A 20954-nucleotide genomic window follows, 5' to 3' on the forward strand; every position below is an offset into this window, starting at 1 on the left:
GTTCCTCCACTGTCAGGCTGCGCTCCTTCAGAGAAGGCTGCTGGCCACTTTTGTCTGTAGAAAGGAGAAGAGAGGAAGTGGTAAATGATGAGATGGGAACACAGTTCTGTGCCTCCTGGGTCTTGTGTAGACCTGTGATGTTGTGAAACATCTCAGAAGGACCACCCTCAGCATCATTAGGGGAGGGACAAATTCCAACAGCAGATGCATCATCCTCAGGGCTGCCTGATGGTGGTCTTTGTAAGGTGGCAACAGATAAGAGAGAGATAAATTGTCTTCTCCAACTCAACTTACTCTGGACGGTATTTGGGTAAGATTTGGCATGCCCTTAGTAACAAACTTGTTCTACATACTGGTACGTGGCTTGTGCTGTCTGCAGATGTATGTGCATAATGACCTGGTGTAGGACGCTTTTGACTTCTGTCTTTGTATTTTATTCAAGTATATTTGCTGTGTCCCCAGAACCTCTCCTTTGTACTCATTCTGCCTCAATGGTGTTTCTGGCAGCACCTGTTCCATTCAGAAACAGCCCTGCGAGTATGATTTTTTTTCAGTCCTTGCCCTTGTCCTGTTGTTTCAAGTGTCGGTACAGATGTGAACTTTCCGCAGTGTTGGCTGTTGGGGTGAGCTGTCTGATGCAGTAGAAGATCACCCAAGAAGGGCACTGTACTGGCCACTGAGAAGCCTGTGTGTTGCCCGCTACTGACAACTGCTGTGTTCTTCCCTTTACAGAGTGATCGTCTCCTTATTAAAGGAGGGAGAATAGTCAATGATGACCAGTCATTCTATGCTGACATTTACATAGAGGATGGCCTCATAAAGTAAGTATGGGACTTCTACAGCATATTATTTCCATCTCCCCTTAAATCAGCTTCAGGCTGGATAGTTACTGGCTCTTTGTGGCTGTAGCATGTACCCAACTTGCTAGCCAGTAAAACTTGATAGCCCACTCTGGTTAGAGGCTCACCACTCTGCAGTGTGTGTGAGCACATGTGATTGCCTGACATGTTTACGTAATAACTCCAGTGACTGAATTGCAGTTGGACTGGTGACTTCGTGTCACAGTGTCCATTGTACAACACAACTGTATCTAACTGCACCTGGAACAAGATTTATCTTTGACTCTTGTTTTGCACTGTGTTAACAGTATTAGCATGAATGACCCTGCACAAGATCCCATTTGTTACCACTAAGAAGGACAGTGGTGTGCTCCAGCATCCTTGAGATTTTCAGGAATTGCAGGCAAACCTCTGGGTCCCCCCAGCTTTTTCGTATATGTTTCAGAGGTGCAGTAAAAACTCCATTGTTCAAAGGCTGCAGTTCAAACGTGGTAAATGTGACGCATTGGGACCAGCTGCAAGCTGTGTGACTTGAAAGGACTGTGATAGTTTATAGCAGAGGGACTTTAAAAGGCTTTGCTTGCTCTATGGTAAGAGGAAAATATCCAGCCTTTCCATATTCCCAGGATGGTATATTTTAACAATCCAGCAGCAGAGAAATACTTCAAGAAGTGGGACTGTTTTTAGCTTGTGGACAAGAGCACTCGTGATTGACTAGTACTGGTAACCAGGGTTCAGAGCCAGCTTCAGGTCTTGCTATGGCGCAGACTTTCTGGGTATCCTTGGGCAAATCACTTAGCCTTGTCTGCAGTGTGGAGGTCACAGCATTTAATTGCCTTGGAAGTGAAATGGTCTCACTTACCAGTGAATTCTGATAAGAATACAGTGAGCAGTTTAATTCCTTTGGTGATGGATTAATCTCAATAAAAACAGTGGAAAGAGCTGCTGGTTTGATGCTGTGAGGACACTGGAGTGAGCAGTGCTGTCCACAGAACTTTTGTTATTCCAAGGAAAAAAACTGCAAAGTGACTAGGGTGAATGAAGTGCAAAAATGGAACTTGCTCCTCATTTACTTCCCCAGTGTGCCAAGGAAATCAGAAGTTTTCCACTAAAATCATCTTGTCTTTTATCTCGATTTATCAGGGAAGACTGAGGAAGGCTTGATGAAAATAGGATTTCTGAAAGAAGAGATTGGAAGGATGACTGCTACATATGGACAGATAAAGGGATTGAGGGGGTGGGGGGCTGAGTGAAGAAGAGAGTCCTAAGGTTCAGGTGACCCGACCTGCAGGAGGGCTGGGTGTATCTAGGGAGGAGAATGTCATGTGCTAGAACAGCACAAACTCCAGAGGACTATAGCAGCATTTTAGGTTATGAGTGGATGTATACAGGAACTTTTCAGGTTTCCTGTTTTCAGAAGATATTTTAGGTACTTGGGATTTTAGCTGCCTTCACTACAGCATGACCCTGCTAATAGCAAAGATGTCCCTGAAGGACATGAAGGAGACAGCGTGAGAGGGGAGGTCCTGGGGAGTGGAGGACTCTGCACTCCTTGGGAAAAGAGTGAGCCCAGTGCTTCCACACTGTGTTACAAGCACAGCCAGGCTGCACTTTGTGAGCTTCTCCCCAGCCCCCCGGAGGGAGGCATCGCTTTACCCTCGGGACTTTGTGCTGTGAGCAGCATTACAAGTCCCTGATGAGCCCTGAGCTGGCCTAGCAGCTGTGGCATTATGCTGGGAAATCATCTTTCTTTGTAAGTAAGCCTCAGACTTGAGCCTTACTTAAGGTGGGCAGAAGGACGGGGGAGAGGAGAGATTAGGGGTGCAGCTTACTGGAAGCAGGGCTGATGTCAGGCTTTGTGAGCATGCATCATGAGTGAACAGGCAGGACTTCTTCACTGGAAACTCTTGCAGGAGCCTGGCTCAGGAGTCTGTGGGGTATGCAGTGTCCTAGGCAGCTTCTCACCATGCACGGCGGAGATCCGCATGCCCATCAGACCATACTCCCCAGCTACCCCAACCCAGTGCCTGCCTCAGACAGCAGGTGCCATCATAGACACCACTAGAGCAGTCGGGCAGATGGCAGCTACCCCGGGACTATACAAATTGTAGGTTTAAGCAAGCTGGAAAATCCTACATTTTGCTGCAGTGAGGTGGTTTCACTCTGCTGGGTCCTGCAAGCCCAGATGTGGGAGTGGGAAGGAGTGGGTCATTTCTGCTGGTGGGGGGAGTTGACCTGGCTGCTCCCTAGCTGAACTGTTCATTGATTATGTTGTAGCTGGTTTTCCTTTGTGTGTGGCTCACCGCTTTGGTATGATCTCATCAGGCAGATTGGAGACAATCTGATTGTCCCTGGAGGAGTCAAAACCATAGAAGCCAATGGGAAGATGGTGATCCCTGGAGGAATTGATGTCCACACTCGCCTGCAGATGCCATACAAAGGGATGACAGCTGTGGATGATTTCTTCCAGGGAACAAAAGCGGCCCTGGCTGGTGGCACCACCATGATCAGTGAGTACAGCAGGGAGGTTCTGTACATGACAGCACCCAGCACTCTTGGAACATTGCCCAGTTATTTCTTTTTCTCTTTGCTTTACTTAATCGTCTTTGTTTTAAAGGTCCATGACAGTGTGCTCATCTTTTATGTGATCTCTGTCAATGCAGTCTACAGAGTGAGGGCTGGGATGAAACTTTGGGATCCTTAGTGATAATGAAGTGATGGGACAAGAAGTTTGAATAGGATCCCTTGCCCTTGCAGATCCCATGTTCTGCAGTGCTTCATTGTCTGCAGCAATGTCTGGGACCCTCAAAAAGGAGCAATGGCATAACTTTTTTTCCCTGTTAAATAAAAATAGGGCAGCATGATGCTCAGATGACTCTGAGCAGAAGAACAGAGCAATGTCTGGCATCCCTCACTGCTTGGAAACAAACAGTGATAACAAAAAAGGAAAGGTAGTTCTGAGGTCCTTCCCTGGAGAAGGCTAAGGTTGTGCACTGGTTTGAGGTCCAGGTTTTACTGCTGTGCAGTGGTCACAGCTGTGTGCACTGTAGGGTTTTCTGGAATGCAGGAGCAACTGTTGATCCTTCCAGTAAAGGATTGGGTTTCTTGCCCTCCCCACACCAGTTCTCCTTGCCCCATAGGCCAAAAAAATAAGTTGTGTGAAATGGACTGTGGCAGGGCATGGGGATTACGTGGTGGGCAATTAAAGGTGCATTAGTATTGCAGCATGGGAGGAAGCTATGTGTTAATGAGGTAGAAGTGGGGGTGAGGAAGGACAAGGCCCTTCAGCTTTCAGCTGATTTCTCAGCAGAAGCCTGTAAAAGCCCCTGGTCCCGTGCCAAAGGCCGTTAAACAAAGGTTCTGTGGGCTACCCTGATGATAAATGCACTTGGAGGAGCCCAGGCACATCGTGGAGGTGATGGGGACCTCTTCGGAGTGTCCCTGAAGCTGCTGAGGAGACGTGGAGTTGCCCGGCAGTGTGCAGGGCTGCGGTGGGATGGCCCAGATGGGAGCCCTTGGCCACCCCTTGCCCCTGCTGTGCCTCTGCAGTGGACCATGTGGTGCCAGACCCCGAGTCCAGCCTGGTGGAGGCGTTGGAGCGGTGGCGGGAGTGGGCTGATGGAAAGGCCTGCTGCGACTACACGCTGCACGTGGACATCCCCCACTGGAGTGACCGTGTCCGGCAGGAGCTGCACACCATGGTCCAAGAGAAAGGTTTGCTGCCCACCACTCCCTGTGTGCGGCCCTCAGCGAGCCGTGTCCCCTTGCCACGGGGTGGTCCCGGTGGAAGGCGGCAAGGGGCGACCATGCTGTTGTCTGTCCTCTCGGTGTCGAGGGCCTGATGGGATCCTCCGTGTCCACAAGCGGGAGTCGTGCCCTGTGGACGAGCTGGCAGGGAAGGCAGCCCAGAGCAGGCAGCCTTACTGGGACCGTCTGGGAGGGATACCCCCGGCTCACCCCTCTCTCGTCTCTGCTCTGCCCCTAGGAGTTAACTCCTTCATGGTGTACATGGCCTACAAGGATTTGTACCAGATGTCGAACACTGAGGTGAGACCCCATTCACCACCGTGGTTGTGTTGATGCAAGGGGCAGCTGGGGGGTGGCAGCCATGCTGAGCACAGGGAGGCTGGGGCAGCAGGTAGCCCGCTGCACCTGGCTGGGCCTCATGGCTCCTCTGCTCTGCCCTTGCTGCCTTCGGAGGGCTGCCCCTGGGCTGCGGGCATGGTGTCCTGCCGGGGGCCAGCCGGGCTCTCGTGCCGCAGCTGGAGGCGTGGAGATCACTGAGAGCATCCGCCAGAGCTGGTCGCAGCGCGCCCACACCAGGCCCTGCCGCTGCCAGGGCCTTCGGCTGAAGGGCCATGTGGGGTGCCAAGGCTGTGCACAGGCCAGGGAATTCTGTCTTCTCAGTAATCATCTTTTCTTGCCTCCGTTTTAGCTGTATGAGATATTCAGCTGCTTGGCAGAGCTGGGTGCCATAGCTCAAGTTCATGCTGAAAATGGAGATATAATTGCACAGGTAACTAACTGCTCTTCTGGTATGTGGGGACTGAAAATCTATCCCAAGCAGATTTGGTGTGGGGCATTAACAAAATGACGCTAAAGCTACATGGGTGTCTTTTGAGGTGATCTCTTTGCTGCTCAGCAGCGGTATCAAATTTACCAAGATTTCTGCTGTGAATATGTGGTCCATAAGCAAATCTGAAAGAGTGAATTAGTGCTTATCTAAATGGAAGAAAGTGTGCCATCAAGTACGGTACGTTCATTCCGAATGCAGCTCTTTTTCTCTGTGGAGGGGCAGAGACCTTTGCCTTACACGTAATCAGCTAAGAGAGTTAAAGTGTATTGAAAAGTGCCATGGTAAGAGAGGTATTTTCTCCCTGCTGTAAGCAAGCAGCTGGCCAATGGGGCTGTATTTGCAAGGGAGATGTTATGAGGGATGTGGCTTGGTGTTCAAGTGGGTAGGCTGTATTGTGTTGTAATCGGTGCTGGATGAGAGAAAGTCCAAACATTTTGATTTTCCTTAAGACAGAGAAGACATTGCCCAGTTATGCTCTGCAACTGCTTGTTTTTTCCTGTCTCCCTTACTGTTGGGAGTTGAAGGAGGGTGAACTAAGTGGTCATTCTTTGAATATCCTTTCAGACTACAAGAATCTGTTTTCTTTGAACTTTTTAGAGCTGCAGTGTACAATTGGATGGCTCTTTCACATGAAAACAAAGAGTGATCAGAGGAAATGTCTTGGCTAGAATTTATCTCTACTTCAGCACCAGCCTACCACAAAATGCCCAAAAAGTGTTAGTTGGTAGCACTTCACAGCTCTGGGAATTGCTTCCTTCTGTCAGGACTGATTGAAACATCACAGACTGGTGTGGGGCTCCGCGTGTTGTTAGCACAGAGATGTGATGCTTGTGGTCATCTGCTGGTGGTGGTTCCCAGGAAGCAGGCAGAGGATTTGTCCTCTCCATTCCTCATTTAAGTCCATTTTAATTTCAGTGGTCCTGGCAACTGTGTTTCTCCAGAGTTTGGTCAACATAGGAGAGGAGGTTGCAGGGGAAGAGATGTGATGCATGGCCTGAACAGAAATAGGATGTAGCAGTGCTCCAGACTTCAGACTCTGATGTGCTGTAGGTGGTGGGAGAATGCTTTGTGGTGGGTGAAGAGCAAGACGCGAGAAGAGTATTGTCAAGTCTCTGCTTGGCACTTTCACTGTGGCAGAGGTGTCAGAGGAGGTAACACACAGCACTTAACCTGCAGTGCAGCCTCACCCTTTGATACACTCCTCCAACAACTATGAACACATCTGTTATCGTTGCTGGAGTTACGCAGTCCTGACGCAGATTGGTGTCATTATTTAATGCCCATAATATTCTCAGTACTCTACAAGACACAAGAAAAAGTGCATAGAACTGCTTGCTTACAGGCTTACTGTTACTGCTGCCGTGCGTCCACTTCATGCGCCATGACACCTCGTGGAGGAATGTTGCCTGTTGTGCAGCTGCACAGTCAAGGGTTGGTGTTGGGTGAGACCAAACATGTGCATTGCCATAAGGAAGTGACAACACATGGGTAAAAGTGTGAGGGTCAGAAAGATCCCCAAGTATGTTGGTCAGGGCAGACCATAAAGTCCCCCTGCATGTTTCCTTTGACCTCCTGTCAAAGGGAGACATTTGAAATGAGACAACACAAGAGAAATCTCTAGGGTATAGACAGGAGATAGGCAGGTCAGCACAGGTGGTGTGTACACACACACACACACACACACACACACACACACAGAGCATTGTCCATGGTCCTTACTTAAAACAGCAAAATACTTGGGATAATGTTAATATAGGAACTAGCACCTCACACCACCAGCTTCTATATGGATTGATACAGGACAGGATTTAGCACTTGCTGATATCCAAATGATTAAATATAGCATTGGGGACCCAGGAGTAACCTTGGGAGGAGAATTTTTTTATTTGCTTTAATGATTGTTTTCTCAACAGTTTCTGCTCAAGACTACTTGCTTTTCAGAAGGGGAGCCAGGGAGGGCCTTGGAAAGGGACTGTAAACATCAAGTGCTGTTTATGGAGCTAGGGAGTTTTGTACCCTTTTTTTTCTCCACACTGTGCTTGTTTCTTTGAAGAGGTTGCAGTGGTGTCTGTGCTCCCTCCAAGCACTTCCATTTCCCCATCTTCCCTCTTTCAAACACCTTGAGGGTGCAGCAGCCTCTCACCATGCACGGTGGTCCCACAGGACATAGGGTGGTGGCAGTCCCAAGGGAAGGGGACAGGATGGCTCTGCTTTTCTGTGTGGTTGATAATTTCACAGTCTTGTAATGTCCCTCTGCCCTTTCAATGTCCTAGGAACAAACCAGGATGTTGGAGATGGGAATAACCGGCCCCGAGGGCCACGTGCTTAGCAGACCTGAGGAGGTAAGATGCAAAGGATGGTAGCAGCCTTGCTGCACTGAAGAGCTTTCCCCACAAGTCACAGTAGAGTTTAGTGTTTGTAGTGGGGCCAAACAAGCATCAGGGGTGGGGGAGGTGTGTGCGTCTATGGGTACCGTTTATACAGGCAATACTGTCTTGTTCATCATCAGCTCAGGAAAGAGCGAGGTGCATGTTTGTGACAAACATTTTTCAGTCTTGCTCAAGTCTTCTAGCAGAGACAAGGGCTTCTGAGTGTCCCAGAGATTAATCAAGCAACAAAAAGATCTGTATTGCTGTAGCAACATTTGGGGCTTGTTCGGGGGCATTTGTCTTGAACAGGTGACGCCATAGATGTAAGAGGCCTGAAGAGAATCAAATGGCGAGTTTTAGTTCCTCTGAAAATTCACTGTTCACGTCTGTCTGAGTGCATACAGATTCCAGTCTCTTCCTGCTTAATCTCTGCTTAGGGTCTAAAGTGCGTTTCAAAATCAGACGGACAAAGCCATTGGTGGAAGGAGTGGGAGGGAAGGAGAGGGGGAATTTCCTGGTTACAAAGCATTGTCAAGACACTAATTAGATTACTTCTAATTTTAGCTCACAGGGTATTTTTCTGTTTGGTCCATTAATCTGAGCCAAGTCTAATTTTAGATAGGTTTTCTTGAGATAGCTACCCTGCTAAGAGGTGCTTTTAACTTTCCACAGCATGTGAAAGAAGAAAATAATAGGAGTTTGGTACAATAGCAAAACTGAATAGGGGAGCACAGGGACAGATTTGTACTTCAGGGTCTGCTGGAAGTTGGCTTAAATTGAAAGTGTAAGGAGTTGACTCTATTATGGCTGGTAACAACATATATAACCTAGTGTAATACAATGCTTATTCTCTTTGAAGTATAAGACTGTAAAGCATTTTCCTGTAAAGGGAAGAGACTTTGTGTCGAATACAGTAGATCAGAGTCCCTCTTTGTGTAAACCACCATTTGTTTTTATGGCTCTACACCCGTTGCCACTAGTTGGCAAGCTAAACAGCGATTGCAGGATGCTGCAGTTCTGCCAGAATTTGAGAACTGCCCTATCATCATAAGACAGCACTGTGGTTGTTGTCCAAAGCCGGTAAAACATTGTTGAGTGTTTGATCTTGAAATGCCATTAAAGCATAAGGCAACTGAGAACAGTGCAAGAAGGCTCTAGATACCATCTGTGCAGCCAAATCCAGATCTCATTGCCTTTGAAAATAAATAGTGTCCCTCTTCCAGAACATCCTCTACCTGGGAAAATGTCAGGTAGAATACAGATGACCCTGCTACCCCCCATAAAGCCTGCAGGTTGATGACAAAGCACTGGGAGGGTGGTCTGTTGCTCTGTGGGTCTGCTCTGTCCCGGAGGGACCTCAGTGGGGGTTAAAGACATGCTATTCTATCAGGTGATGGTGGTGATTTGATAGGGCAGGATGATGCTGCTCCAGACTGTAACCTGCTGTGAAGGATATTCAGTAATGGCTGTTTACTCCTGTCCACCCCGGCAACCACTCAAGTCCATAAGTGTGGTGACAAAAATATTTTCTTGTTTAAATTTCTGTTTAAAGAGTCTTTAAGCAGAAGAGGGAAACCTCTTTTCACTGTGCAGCAAATAGGCCTGCAGAAGTACGAGAGGTGTATGGGTGCACGTGTGTCTGGCTGCAGTGGCCTGCTTCTGCTACGGGGAGAGTTAAGCTTGCGTGGCCAGCTGCCTAGCCCACAGGCAGTTCCTGCATTCCCTGCAGCTGGCAGTCCCAGCCTCCCCTGGGAGCTAGCTGATTGGTACATTGTCTTTTTAAGGCTTCTGTTTTGAACTTTCTCATGCTGAAGCTGGAAGCCAAACTGTAGAGCAAACACTTGGAGAAACTCGGGGGTTGAGCTCAGGCTGAGCGTGGGCTGATGTAATAGTCCGAAGATATCCCTTGTGATGGAAATCCACTCTCTGCTAACAGCAGGACAGTGAAACATGGGGAGGGTGTCAGCAGGCTGGGATGAGCAGCAGCTGCATTGCAGGACAGCCAGACCCTGACGGGAACAGCCTGCCAGCACATAGCTCGTTGCACCCCAGCCACAGGCAGGGGGACGTTTGGTTAAACCAGATACAGCCACAGGAGAGTGGAGCAGTGAGTGGTCTGAAGGGGCAGACCCTTTCGTTGTCTGGCATCAGCCAGACATGCTGTCAGGGCAGCAGTCCCTGGGCTTCTCTGGCTGTCAGGAGGGCTGGAACAAGGCAGTGGAAAAAACAGCAGATGCAGCTCTGAGCTAGCCCCCGAGTACGGCCCAGGCAGCACTCCTGTGCTGAGCATCGTGTGGCTGAAAGCGTGCAGGTTGGGCCGGGCCCTAGGGAGACCAAAGCTGCCCCATCAAGTCTTGCTGATTAACCTCCCCTCGGGGAGTCAAGGGTAAGAGCAAGGGCACAGGGCGTCAGCAGCAATCCATGGTGTGCCAAGAGGAGCAGGGGCTCTTCCTTGCCCACCCAGTGCTCCTCTGCAGCTGTGCGCCGTTCTCTCTTCCAGCTGGAAGCAGAAGCTGTCTTCCGGGCCATCACTATTGCCAGCCAGACCAACTGTCCTCTCTATGTGACTAAAGTGATGAGCAAAAGCGCTGCTGACCTCATCTCGCAAGCCAGAAAAAAAGGTGAGAGGCAGCTGCTGCTGCACACAGCCTTGCTGTTGCCACTGGTATCCTGCACAGCGGGATTCGGTGGTCCCCATATCCTCATGGTTGTTTTGCCAAGACCACCACTGTGCCTTGAGTGCAGTCTAGCGCTTCCGCTTCTGCTGGGGAGCAGTTCAGGGATTTACCTGACTTGTGAAGGGCCTGGGGACGCTGCACCAGGCCACATGGAGCCACCTCCTGTTGTCACATCAGGTAACATCAACATGTGGGTCACAGGTAGGAGCAGTGCTTTAAACACCAGTTTGTCTGTGGCTGTGAAGGACTCTCTGAGGAGACTCGTCTGATCCACATGCAAGTGGTTTGAGCTGCTGCATATACCCCCGGCCTCCCTTTGAAGTGCTGGCCCCTCAGGGGTGCCTGGCTGCCTTTTCAGGTGACTGGGGGCTCTATTTGTTGCTGGTAGTGGAGCACAGGGTCTCCCCATATGCACGTGTGCACGTCCACAGCCATGTTCAGTGAGCCTCTATAAAGGGCAGGGCAGGGAATGCAGAAAATGCATTTGCAGAGGGGATCTTGGTGGAGTTGGTAACTGTGGGGCATAATGATGAGTGTCTCCCAGAAGCACTTGCCCAGGCGTAGAGTGTGTTTGGAGAGAAAAGCACAATTTCTCAGTCCCCATCCTAGTTTATCAGCATGACAAGCCCTGCTCTGCAAAAAGCCCTCTCCCCTGGCCTGTCCCTGGAGTTGGGCACCGGAAGGTAAGGAACAGGAGAGTGGGATGAGCTTGCCAGCTCTTTAGTGGCACATGGTAAATATTTACGAGGGATAAAGGAGGAAGAATGCACAGGAGATGACAGCGAAGGACATTGTGAGAGACGTGGCTGTCAGCATAGCGCGAGTTCAGTGTCGGGCTGTGTTGTGGTCTGCCTGCCCCGTTGCAGGCTGTCATTTCTTACCAGATTGCCTGACCTCTGCCAGGTGCGCCTGCACTGCTGGTCAGCGCCGAGATGTGGCTGGCGCTCTCGGGCTGAAAAAAAATGGCAGCGCCGGGATGTGGCTGCCGCTCTCGGGCTGAAAGTCCGTGGGATGAAACGCCCGCTCCACTACAGTGCGGGGACACCAGTGCTTGCAGGAGGGGACTGAGGGCCTCGCTTCCCAGGAGCAAGGCCAGGGCAGGGCGGGCTGGGAGGCAGCCATCTACCAGGGCTGGAGGCCGGGTTGCCAGCGTCGCTCGTCTCTGTGGCGTCTTCTGGGGAACACAGCTCTGTGGTCGTGGCTTCTCACGCCGTGCTTCCACCAGGCTTGCTGTGCCAGCAGGATCTGTGCCCTCAGTGGTGACGGGCCCGGCTTGCCCCTGACACCAATGTGGGTCTTGCTGTCCCTTCTGCCTGCCCCAGCACCTGAGGTCCAAGCAGGCTGCAATGGGACAGCCCAACGTGGGTCTCGGTGTCCTCAGGGCACAGCAGGCTGTTGGTAGTGCTGTGGAACAGAGAATGCTTCCAGGCTCCACCAAAAAAACCCAGTGTTTTTTCTGTCCCCCTTTCCAGGCAATGTGGTGTTTGGTGAGCCGATCACGGCCAGTCTCGGGACTGATGGGACACACTACTGGAGCAAGAACTGGGCCAAGGCTGCGGCATTTGTGGTCTCTCCACCTCTGAGCCCAGACCCAACAACCCCTGACTACATCAACTCCCTCCTGGCCAGGTGAGTGAGAGCTCTGCTGGGCCATGCTGCTAGTGGGAAGAAGTAGACTCTGGCCTCCCAACAGGGGAAGAAGAGATGAGGGAGTACCTGGGCAGCGTAGATGTTAGTCCAACCTGAACCACTTCACTGTAGATATTTAATGAGCTGACTGATGTAATAGCTTTGACTCAGAGCCATGGTGGCTTATCCCTGAGAATGGAAGGAGGACAGGGGAGGCACCATATGCTTAACATAGGAAATAATAAGAAAAATACCAGGGCAAGTAGTCATGAACCATTTTAAGTGTACTGAAGAAGGCAAAGAAATGAGGACCAGCTAACACAGACTTGTCATCGAAAGATTCACCAAGCTGGAGAAGCCCTTCTGCACATATGGGGCGGGGAACGGCTGCCTGGATTGTGATGGTGCAGGAGAAAGTGGAGGGGCTACAGGTGTCACAAGCTGGTGGGGGCCCACCAGTCGAATGCAAAGCAGACATTTTCTCACACCTGTGCAGGTTATTGGTAGAACAGCCTACAGAGTGCACAAGGCCTTGAAGGGCATCTCGTGCACAACCGACAGGGATGGTAGGGTGTTTTTTCACCCTGAAGGCAAGGGGGTGGGGAAGGGATTTGTTGAAAATAGAGAGCAACAATAAAGCGCTTCAGCAATTTGCTTTGACCTTTCACAGTTATACTCCATCCTCTCACTGGCAAGGCACACGCAACAGCTAGGGACGCAGAGCTCATTGCTGGCCCTGTCCACACGCCATGTGTGAATCGCATGCCCCTCTCACCCTGTGTTTGTACGCTGAACCGTGCACAGGGTGGCTGGTCTGTGTTAGCCAGGGATGACTGACACTGAGGAGGTTGTAAATGGAAATGACCTTTGAGGTAATGCTGGAAACATGTCTGACTAGATGAGCAAGGGATGACTGGTCAGTAAGAGGTGTCTCGGGGCAGAGGGGCACATTAGGATAAACCTGGGTTGTGCCAGGGTGGAAATGCCATGGCTGGCCTAAGGAGAGATGCTGGTGCATTTGAGGTCTGAATATGCAGCTCACCCTGGATTTTGCTGTGGTCAGTCAGCAAGATGTGCCTCTGCTCGGTCTAGATGTATGAAATAGGTGCGGGTCTTTGGGACTGGCAGGGAAAAGGGAGCCCAGCTCCTCAGCTGGCTCTCTGATCCTTCCCTTCCACTTCAGATTTACCCCAGACCTCAAAGGAGAGGCAAGAGCACTTCTGAGTCCCTGCAGCCCACAGGTGTCTGTCCTGACACCTTTCCCGTGCCGTTTCTGTGAGGCTTCGGGAGAGGAGAGGCTGCAAAGCTCCAACTGGGCTGGACGGCTTTTTTTCTTCCACCAGGACAAATCTGGTGGAGATTAGGAAGAATATTGTGTTGTCTCTGGCTGTGCAGTCAGTCAGACATATGGCAGAAATTATCAGAGGAAGACTGAGATTACCAGTGGATTAGGGCTGATTTGCAGCCCCCAGCAGGGCCATCGTGTCCGGGCCATCGTGGGTTCAGGTGCAGCCAGTCGGGGAGCCAGGTGCTCGGGGCCACTTGCCTGGCACAGGCAGCGCTGGCAGCTGGCCTGCGTTGGTCTGCTTCCTTTCGCCCAGCAGTGGTGACTTTGCAGCGGCTGCCTGTCCCCTGCTCCCCGAGGACCCAGCAGCAGCTGGGTGACGTCCAGGGAGCCCTGCGCAGCTCCTCACCCTGCCTTGCCTGTCAGCAGCTCGCTGACTCTGCCCATTCCTGCCCTCTGCCATCATTGCCAGGAGCAGGATGGGTTATGGCATCTCATCCAACCGCTGACCCTTTCTGGGCAGAGGGGTCTGGATAACAGCATGGGGCAGCAGCCACTGTAGCATGCCACAGTGAAGCTTTTCTGGGCCTCCTGAGAGAACTGCTTCTGGGGAGTCCTGACTGCCTTCATCCCACTGCCTGATTTACATGTGGCCTTGGGGGCCTTTGCTTTTGTAGCAGTGATGTAGCAGAAATGCTGCAGCTTGGGCCATCCTGCGCTTGGGAGCACACCTCCTTGGTCTGTGCTGCCGGCTGCTGCAGCTCATGCTGTGAGTGTCCGTGCAGGGCTGAAAGGAGCCTTCTGTGAGCTCCTGCCAGATGAAACATCCAGGCCAGAGCCCTGGGACCAGGCTGAGGTGCTCTCCTCGCTGGGGAAGGTTGGCAGTGCGAGCGGCGGGCAGCCCGTAGGCTCCGCCTTCCACAAGCCCGCTCCTGCAGCCGCGTGCTCTCTCCCAGAGACGGGTGACACCTGCCCACAGCAGGCGAGGGCTGTGCTTGCCCCTTGGGGCGCAGGAGCAGGCAGTACTTAACGAAAGGGCTGGCTGTGGGGGCCACTCTTTGGGTGGTGAGGTCTCTGCCTGCCCATGTGGCAAAAAGGCTGCTCTCCCAAGCGGACCTGAGGTGTCTTTTCCCTTTCTGTTAGTGCAAATGTTGGAGTCTCCTATGGAAGGACATCTTTTGGTTTGACACAAAGGCCACCCTGTTCCCCGGGAGCTGAGCTGTTGACTCCTCTTCTCTGCAGGATGCTGTGCGTGCCCCAGCTGGGCAGCGCGGCGTGGCAGAGCTCTCTTGCCCCTGTGTCCTCGGGTGATGCAGCCGCTGCAGGGGCCAGGTCAGGTGGAAGTCTTCAGACAGGGGCCATAGAAACAGGGATGCAGAGTAAAACAGAGCTGAGCCAGGGGCTGGCTGTGCCCAGAGGAGATCCATATCCCTCGCGTCCCTGCTGTTACCTGACCACGAAACGGCTGACAATGCTTTTGTAACCACCACCCCTCAGTGGTGATCTGCAGGTTTCAGGAAGTGCCCACTGTACATTCAGCACCGCACAGAAAGCAATTGGAAAAGACAACTTCACGGCAATCCCAGAAGGGACCAACGGCATAGAGGAACGAATGTCTGTCATCTGGGACAAGGCAGTGGTAAGAGTCATGCCAGAGCGAGGGCAGAGCAGGCAGGATTGACGGGGCACCTCAGACACCCGTGTTCTCACCCCCGCAGAGCTGGACACCCAGCTGCCTGTCTCCTCTCTGGCTTTGAGAGTCAAAACAAGCCAGACCAGCAGAGGCAGCTGTAGTGGGTTCAGGATGAACAGCCAGGAGCTGTGACTATGTCCCCAGTTTTTGGTCTGTCTGACACCCATAGTAAGATCAGTGGCTTGTGTGGGAGTGAGTCTGGTGCTTCCTGAGGCTCTTACTCTCCCTTTCCCCAGAAGAGCACTTAGTTCTCTTTGTGTCTGAGCAGGCCACAGGAAAGATGGATGAAAACCAGTTTGTGGCTGTGACAAGCACTAATGCTGCAAAAATCTTCAACCTCTACCCACGGAAAGGGAGAATAGCAGTGGGCTCAGACAGCGATCTGGTTATATGGGATCCTGACGCAGTGAAGATCGTCACAGCAAAAACCCATCAATCTGTAAGCCCTCTGCTCGTCTGTGGGAATGCTGGAGGGTGGGGTGCGAGTAGCGCTGTGTAAAGGCTGCCTAGCTTGGTGCTGCCCTGCCATGCTGGGCTCTGAGGAGGGTCTGAGTCCAGGCTCTGGGCGATGCCAGCTGTGGCTATGGTGTAGAATGTCTGTGAACCCTGGGCTTTGCACACAGGACTTTTCTCACCCTGCTGTGTCACTCTTCTCCTGAGCCTGGCCTGTGCAGGTGTAAGGACACACATTTCTCCTTATCTGGGTTCCTCTTCCAGCTACAAATGTTTCCTGGCTTTGTCAGTGTGCTTTGTTCCTGCCTTACCTCAAGCCTAGGTCCTGCCCTCCTCTGTTGTTGGAGTCCTTGCTCACACCAAGCTCTGAAGCAGCAGATCCTGGTTCATGTTGGGACCCCTGGTGGGTTCTTAGTGTGGTGGACTAGTGAACTAAAAGAGGCCTCTGGAGCAGGCAAGGCTGTTACAGGTGTCCTCTCGCTGCATGGGTGACTTCAGCAGCGAGGTGTGGGGACTAAACAGCCTTGAGTGGGCAGGCAGTGCTCATGTCCCTTTTGACCATCATCCCCTGGTTGCTGCAGGTGGCTGAATACAACATCTTTGAAGGGATGGAGCTACGTGGGGCCCCGCTGGTTGTCATATGCCAGGGGAAGATCATGCTGGAGGATGGCAGCCTGCATGTGACCCAGGGGACTGGACGCTTCCTGCCCAGCAGCCCTTTCCCTGATTATGTCTACAAGCGCATCAAAGCCAGGAGGAAGGTGAGGAGACAGGGATGCCAGGAGACAGAGTTGGGACACTGTTAGCCCAAGTTGACCTTTTCCCAAATAACTGATTGATTTTCCTCTGCTGTTCTTGTTGGACTGTGGAAACAGTGCTGCAAGCTGATGTATTTTGAACCTGCACTTGGGTTAGTTAAGGCTTGGGTAGAGAGCTTTGACCTTAGTGTTGATGGTGTGCCACCACTGGAGGCAGATGCTTATCTGGGTCAACAGAATCACAGAATCATTAAGGTTGGAAAAGACCTTTAAGATCATCAAGTCCAACCATCAACCCAACACCACCAAGCCCACCAAATCATACCCTGAAGTGCCACATCTACATGTTTTGTGAACACTTCCAGTGATGGTGACTCCACCACTTCCGTGGGCAGCCTGTTCCAATGCTTGACCACTTTCTCCGTAAAGAAATTTCTCCTAATATCCAGTCTAAACCTCCCTTGGCGCAACTTGAGGCCGTTTCCTCTCGTCCTTTCGCTGTGGGTGATGCCTGCTCTTGTTGCTGTCCTACTGCAGCAGGAGTCTGGAGGGAAGTGCTGAGTAAAAAATGAGGAAACTGGGCAAAATGGCCTTCTCCTTCCCTGTCAATGCAGTGTAAACCCATGCTGAGGGATTGCCTGTTGCACTGGGCTCTTCACATTTTGCAGAGTGGGATTGAAGAGAAGCCATCACACAGGAGGTGGGTGGTGGGGCTGCACCAGGCCTCAATGCTGCAGGGAGGTCTTGGGCATGCAGGACAGGAGGGCACAGCGTGAATTGCAGCTGCAGCGGGGCTGGGGAGCCAAGGATTGATGGAGCACGATGCTGCCATGGCAGGATGCTCCCTGGGAGCAGAGAAGTGTCACTGTCCTTTTCTCTTTGGTGACAGATGGCAGAGATGCATGCTGTGCCCCGGGGCATGTACGATGGACCCGTGTTTGACCTGACCACCACCCCCAAAGGGGGCACCCCTGCGGGGTCAACCAGGGGGTCCCCCACACGGCAGACACCCCCTGTCAGGAACCTCCATCAGTCTGGATTCAGCCTGTCAGGTGAACACATGTGGCATCTGGGCTGGGAGAGCGTAGGGATGCTGGCCACCCTGCGCCAGCCCCTGGCCTGAGGCGGGCAGCTGGGAGATGGCCTGGGGCAAGCTGAGCACAAGGGCAGAGCATGGCAGGGCAAGACCCTGTGTGTCCCTTGAAGGACACGGTCAGAGCTGGCCCTCCACCCACTGCAACTGGCAGTAGAAGCAAGGAAGACTGTAGGCACAGAGGTGCCAGCACAGCATCAGACCCTGCTCTTGCTGCACGGGTCTGTTCATGGAGGGGTGTCTACAGAGACGTTCAAGCCGCTGCTTGCTCTTGGGGTTGTTACTGGAGTCAGAGAGGGAGCAGGTTGCTGTAGACAGCCTCAGGAGGCCCTTCGGCGAAACCCCAAGCTGCCTGAGTGCTCAGTTCTGTGAAGAAAATGCCCTTAACTTATCTTCTCCCCCTTCCCTTTGTGCTTTCCTGTCCTCTCACAGGTACCCAGATTGATGAAGGCATTCGCTCAGCGAGCAAGCGCATTGTTGCACCCCCGGGAGGCCGCTCCAACATAACCTCCCTGAGTTAAATGTCCCTGCTGAGGAGGAAACAAAATCCCTGTTCAAGCGAAGGAAGAAAAATGGTACATTGGTGTTTTAAGAAGGAAAAGCAAATAAACCTGTTCTGAAGAATCAATAAGCCTCAAGCCTTATGTTTCACAAATGCTACTGCTGCCTAGCTTTAAAGATATTGCTTCATTTTGGTTTATGCATAGCCTTAAAATTCTGTTGTTGTTGTGAGTTCGGTCGGGCTGTGTTTTTACTTCCTTTTTGTATGCATGCCACTCAGACAGGTCACTTGGTTCAGTGTGTTATTCGTGCTGGATGCGTGTGGGATGTCACGGTGTGGGACAGCAGGGACAACCCAGCATGGGCGAACCAGCCAGGCAGGCAAAGTGGTGGGTGCTGGCCTGAGGCGTGGGGTGGGGTGGGCAGGTTCATGGGAGCTGGTAGGCACAGGTGGGTCTGTGTTGTGTTCACGTCCTTAGTTTCTACCCAGCACTCATCGGCATTTCACCACAAGGCCCATGGGGAAGCCCAAATCATCTCTGTAACGGCTGTCACAGCGCTGTGTGTAAGGAGTTTGACTACTTTGTACACTTTATTAAAAAAAAAAAGGTGTTCCTTCAAACAACTCATGTTGCTTGTTGGCTTTTTTCTTCCTCAGACTGCTGCTACTGGGCAGGGGTGGTGCGAAGCTGTGTGCCGTGGGCGAGCTGGGCAGCAGGGCTCCACGAGGGCCTTTGGGTGGTGGTTGAGCTGGAGGAACTACAGCGCAGGGAACAGGCTGTCGGGTGGAAACCACGTGGTGCTCACTGCTGTAGGTGTCAGGGTATTGGTGTAGCTTCTCAGGCAAAAAAAGCAAAGCTACTGGCAAAACAGTGTGTTGCAAGTGTTGTAAAAGTCTGTTCAGTTTGTCCGGCTGGTCTCTGGCTGCAGCCTGACCTGACCAGCATGGGCTGTTAACGCCCCGCGAGAGCTGCGCCTGTCATCTGTGTGGTGGCAGAGATCAGCTCTGCACGCACTGCCTGGGGGTGGTTGTCGGGTCTTCCCAGCCGGGGCTGACTTGGAGGCTGTTTTCTGTGGGCACCTGTGAGTTAAAATGCTCCCGTTCTATCAAGTGGTGTTTATCAAACTGAGGGTCAAAGCCTTCTAAAGCTTCCAAAGCAGGCAAAAAAAACCCTTGGTTGTTTTTTAAATTTTACAAAAATCAAATGTCAATTTAGGCTGTGCTAAATAAATAACTTTTTTTCTTCCTTAACTATTTGACCTTGAAATATTTATTTTTACATGCCTGCAACTCAGACAGGACAAGTTGTCCACACAGCAGTCCTTAAGGAGGCATGCCAGCATACTTATTCCAGGGGTGGAGAAGGCTATTCATACTTGGAAGTTTTGTGAAGTTCTGCTATCAAGTAATTTTTTCCTGTTTCAAAATTTTTCCCCGTTGCCTTGTAGTGATTAAGCTGAGACCGTGCCTCTGTTTACAGAGAAAGAGGAGAAAGGAGAGATGGTTTTAGAAGCCTTTAGGGAATTTTTAAAGATGCGATCTTTTTACCATTTAAGTACTGAAGGGTTTTTTGGAGGTTTTTTGGTCAGCCAGTACAACAGTGTTTATGCAGCAACAGCTTTTTCCCCAGCAAGGAGCAGGGCTAGTTTCCTTGTCTGGGGCTCCAGATAAACACGTTTATGGTGCATGAACCAATTCACTACCTGCACCAGAGTGAGGTGGTTGTAGCCGTGCCCTGTGCAAGGGACAGCTCCCTCGCCCGCGCCTGGCCCCTGGCCCCGCGTAGGTCTGGGCAAAGAACAGAGGATCAGTGGAGAACGCGGCAGGGGCTCTGGCTAGCCTCCCAGGCAATGACGAGTCTGAAGGCAGAGAGACGTGGAGACCCGTACCCCACTCAGCAGCCTTACTGCTAGAAAGCTGGGATGGCTGGGGAAGGGGAGAGCAAGAACACAGCGATACTCATTTGGGTGTGCTGTGACTTAGCAGGAGAGGGTGGCTTTCCCATTGCAATGATGCCCTTTGAGGACTCCAATAACACTTCCTGGTGAACTAATTCCACTCCAGCTTTGCAGCCCCCCAGACAGAAACCCCCCCAGACATTCCTGGTCAGTTGTTTGCACGCTAGCAGCATACAGCGATGCTGCTGCCACCGGCTCCCCAGCCCCGCACACACACACTGTGCTGCAAGTGTGCCAAGAGCCTGACCTGAGCAAATAAAACCAGGCTACCAGGCACAGCATGTGGAAGAAGGTGGTGGTACTGCAGTGCATCAATCCGTGTGCCTGTGGAGCACTTGCCAGCTGTGCAGAGCAAACCAGGCCATGCTGCACAGCGAGAGCTGCAGCCCTCAGTCCCTGCAGCCTTTGCCCAAAACCAGCTTCCCCTTACCCCGGCACCTTCATGTGATGGCAGGGAAGAAACTGCTATAGTAATCTAGAGCTGGAGGGGGCTGCTTACTGTTCCCATACAGAGGTGAAGGTACATACTGCCATGGCACCACGTCAGGAAGAGGATGCACAGTGCAAGTGAGAATAGGTCCCCTCTGCGTCTGGAGAGGTGCTTGCATTGCTGTGCCAGCGTCCTCTCTGTACCCTACCTGTTAAAAAAGAGATCAGGACCTACAACCGCATTTGGTGCCACTCATCTCCCTGTTAGAAATTACTGAAAAATAAGAGTCGGAAGGGTGAAAGCAGTGCAAAGCTGTCCCATGGGGGTTGGAGCCAGCAGGTACAGGTACAGAGACAAACACCAGAGCTCTCTGAGCACAAAGGGAGCGGAGCGGGGGCTCCCCCAGCATTGCCCACCACGAACCAGACTGCTCAGAGAATTCATCCCCCAGAGGTGGTGGGAGAGGGCGTGAATGGGACCCTGGATGGGACCCTGTCAGACCCATCGTGACCATGGTGGACTGCTCTGCTCGGCCTTTCTGCAGCACAGATGTGCTCTGCTGCATCCCCCAAGAGACACCACCAGCACGGCGGGGAGACCCAGCCGTCTAACACAATCCACGGGGCGGTTCATGAGCTGGTCTGAGCTGCGCCGCAGCAGTAGACCCACTCATACGGTGAGGACATTAGCC

General features: G+C 51.9%; 1 protein-coding gene across 1 annotated transcript; it reads left to right on the top strand.

The window, feature by feature from the left end:
• Window positions 1–732: 732 nt before the first annotated feature.
• On the top strand, window positions 733–18256 carry DPYSL3 (dihydropyrimidinase-like 3; the record flags this gene model as incomplete). Its single annotated transcript, XM_010286018.1, has 13 exons — window positions 733–821; window positions 3165–3349; window positions 4389–4553; window positions 4825–4886; window positions 5275–5355; window positions 7689–7757; window positions 10285–10405; window positions 11935–12091; window positions 14874–15015; window positions 15338–15508; window positions 16104–16283; window positions 17170–17332; window positions 17806–18256. Coding segments are annotated over 13 exons (1674 nt in total), but the record flags the coding sequence as incomplete, so codon positions are not given.
• Window positions 18257–20954: the final 2698 nt, after the last annotated feature.

The sequence above is a fragment of the Phaethon lepturus genome, unplaced genomic scaffold, assembly GCF_000687285.1.
Source record: "Phaethon lepturus isolate BGI_N335 unplaced genomic scaffold, ASM68728v1 scaffold27834, whole genome shotgun sequence".
In the NCBI taxonomy this organism is placed as follows: Eukaryota; Metazoa; Chordata; class Aves; order Phaethontiformes; family Phaethontidae; genus Phaethon; species Phaethon lepturus.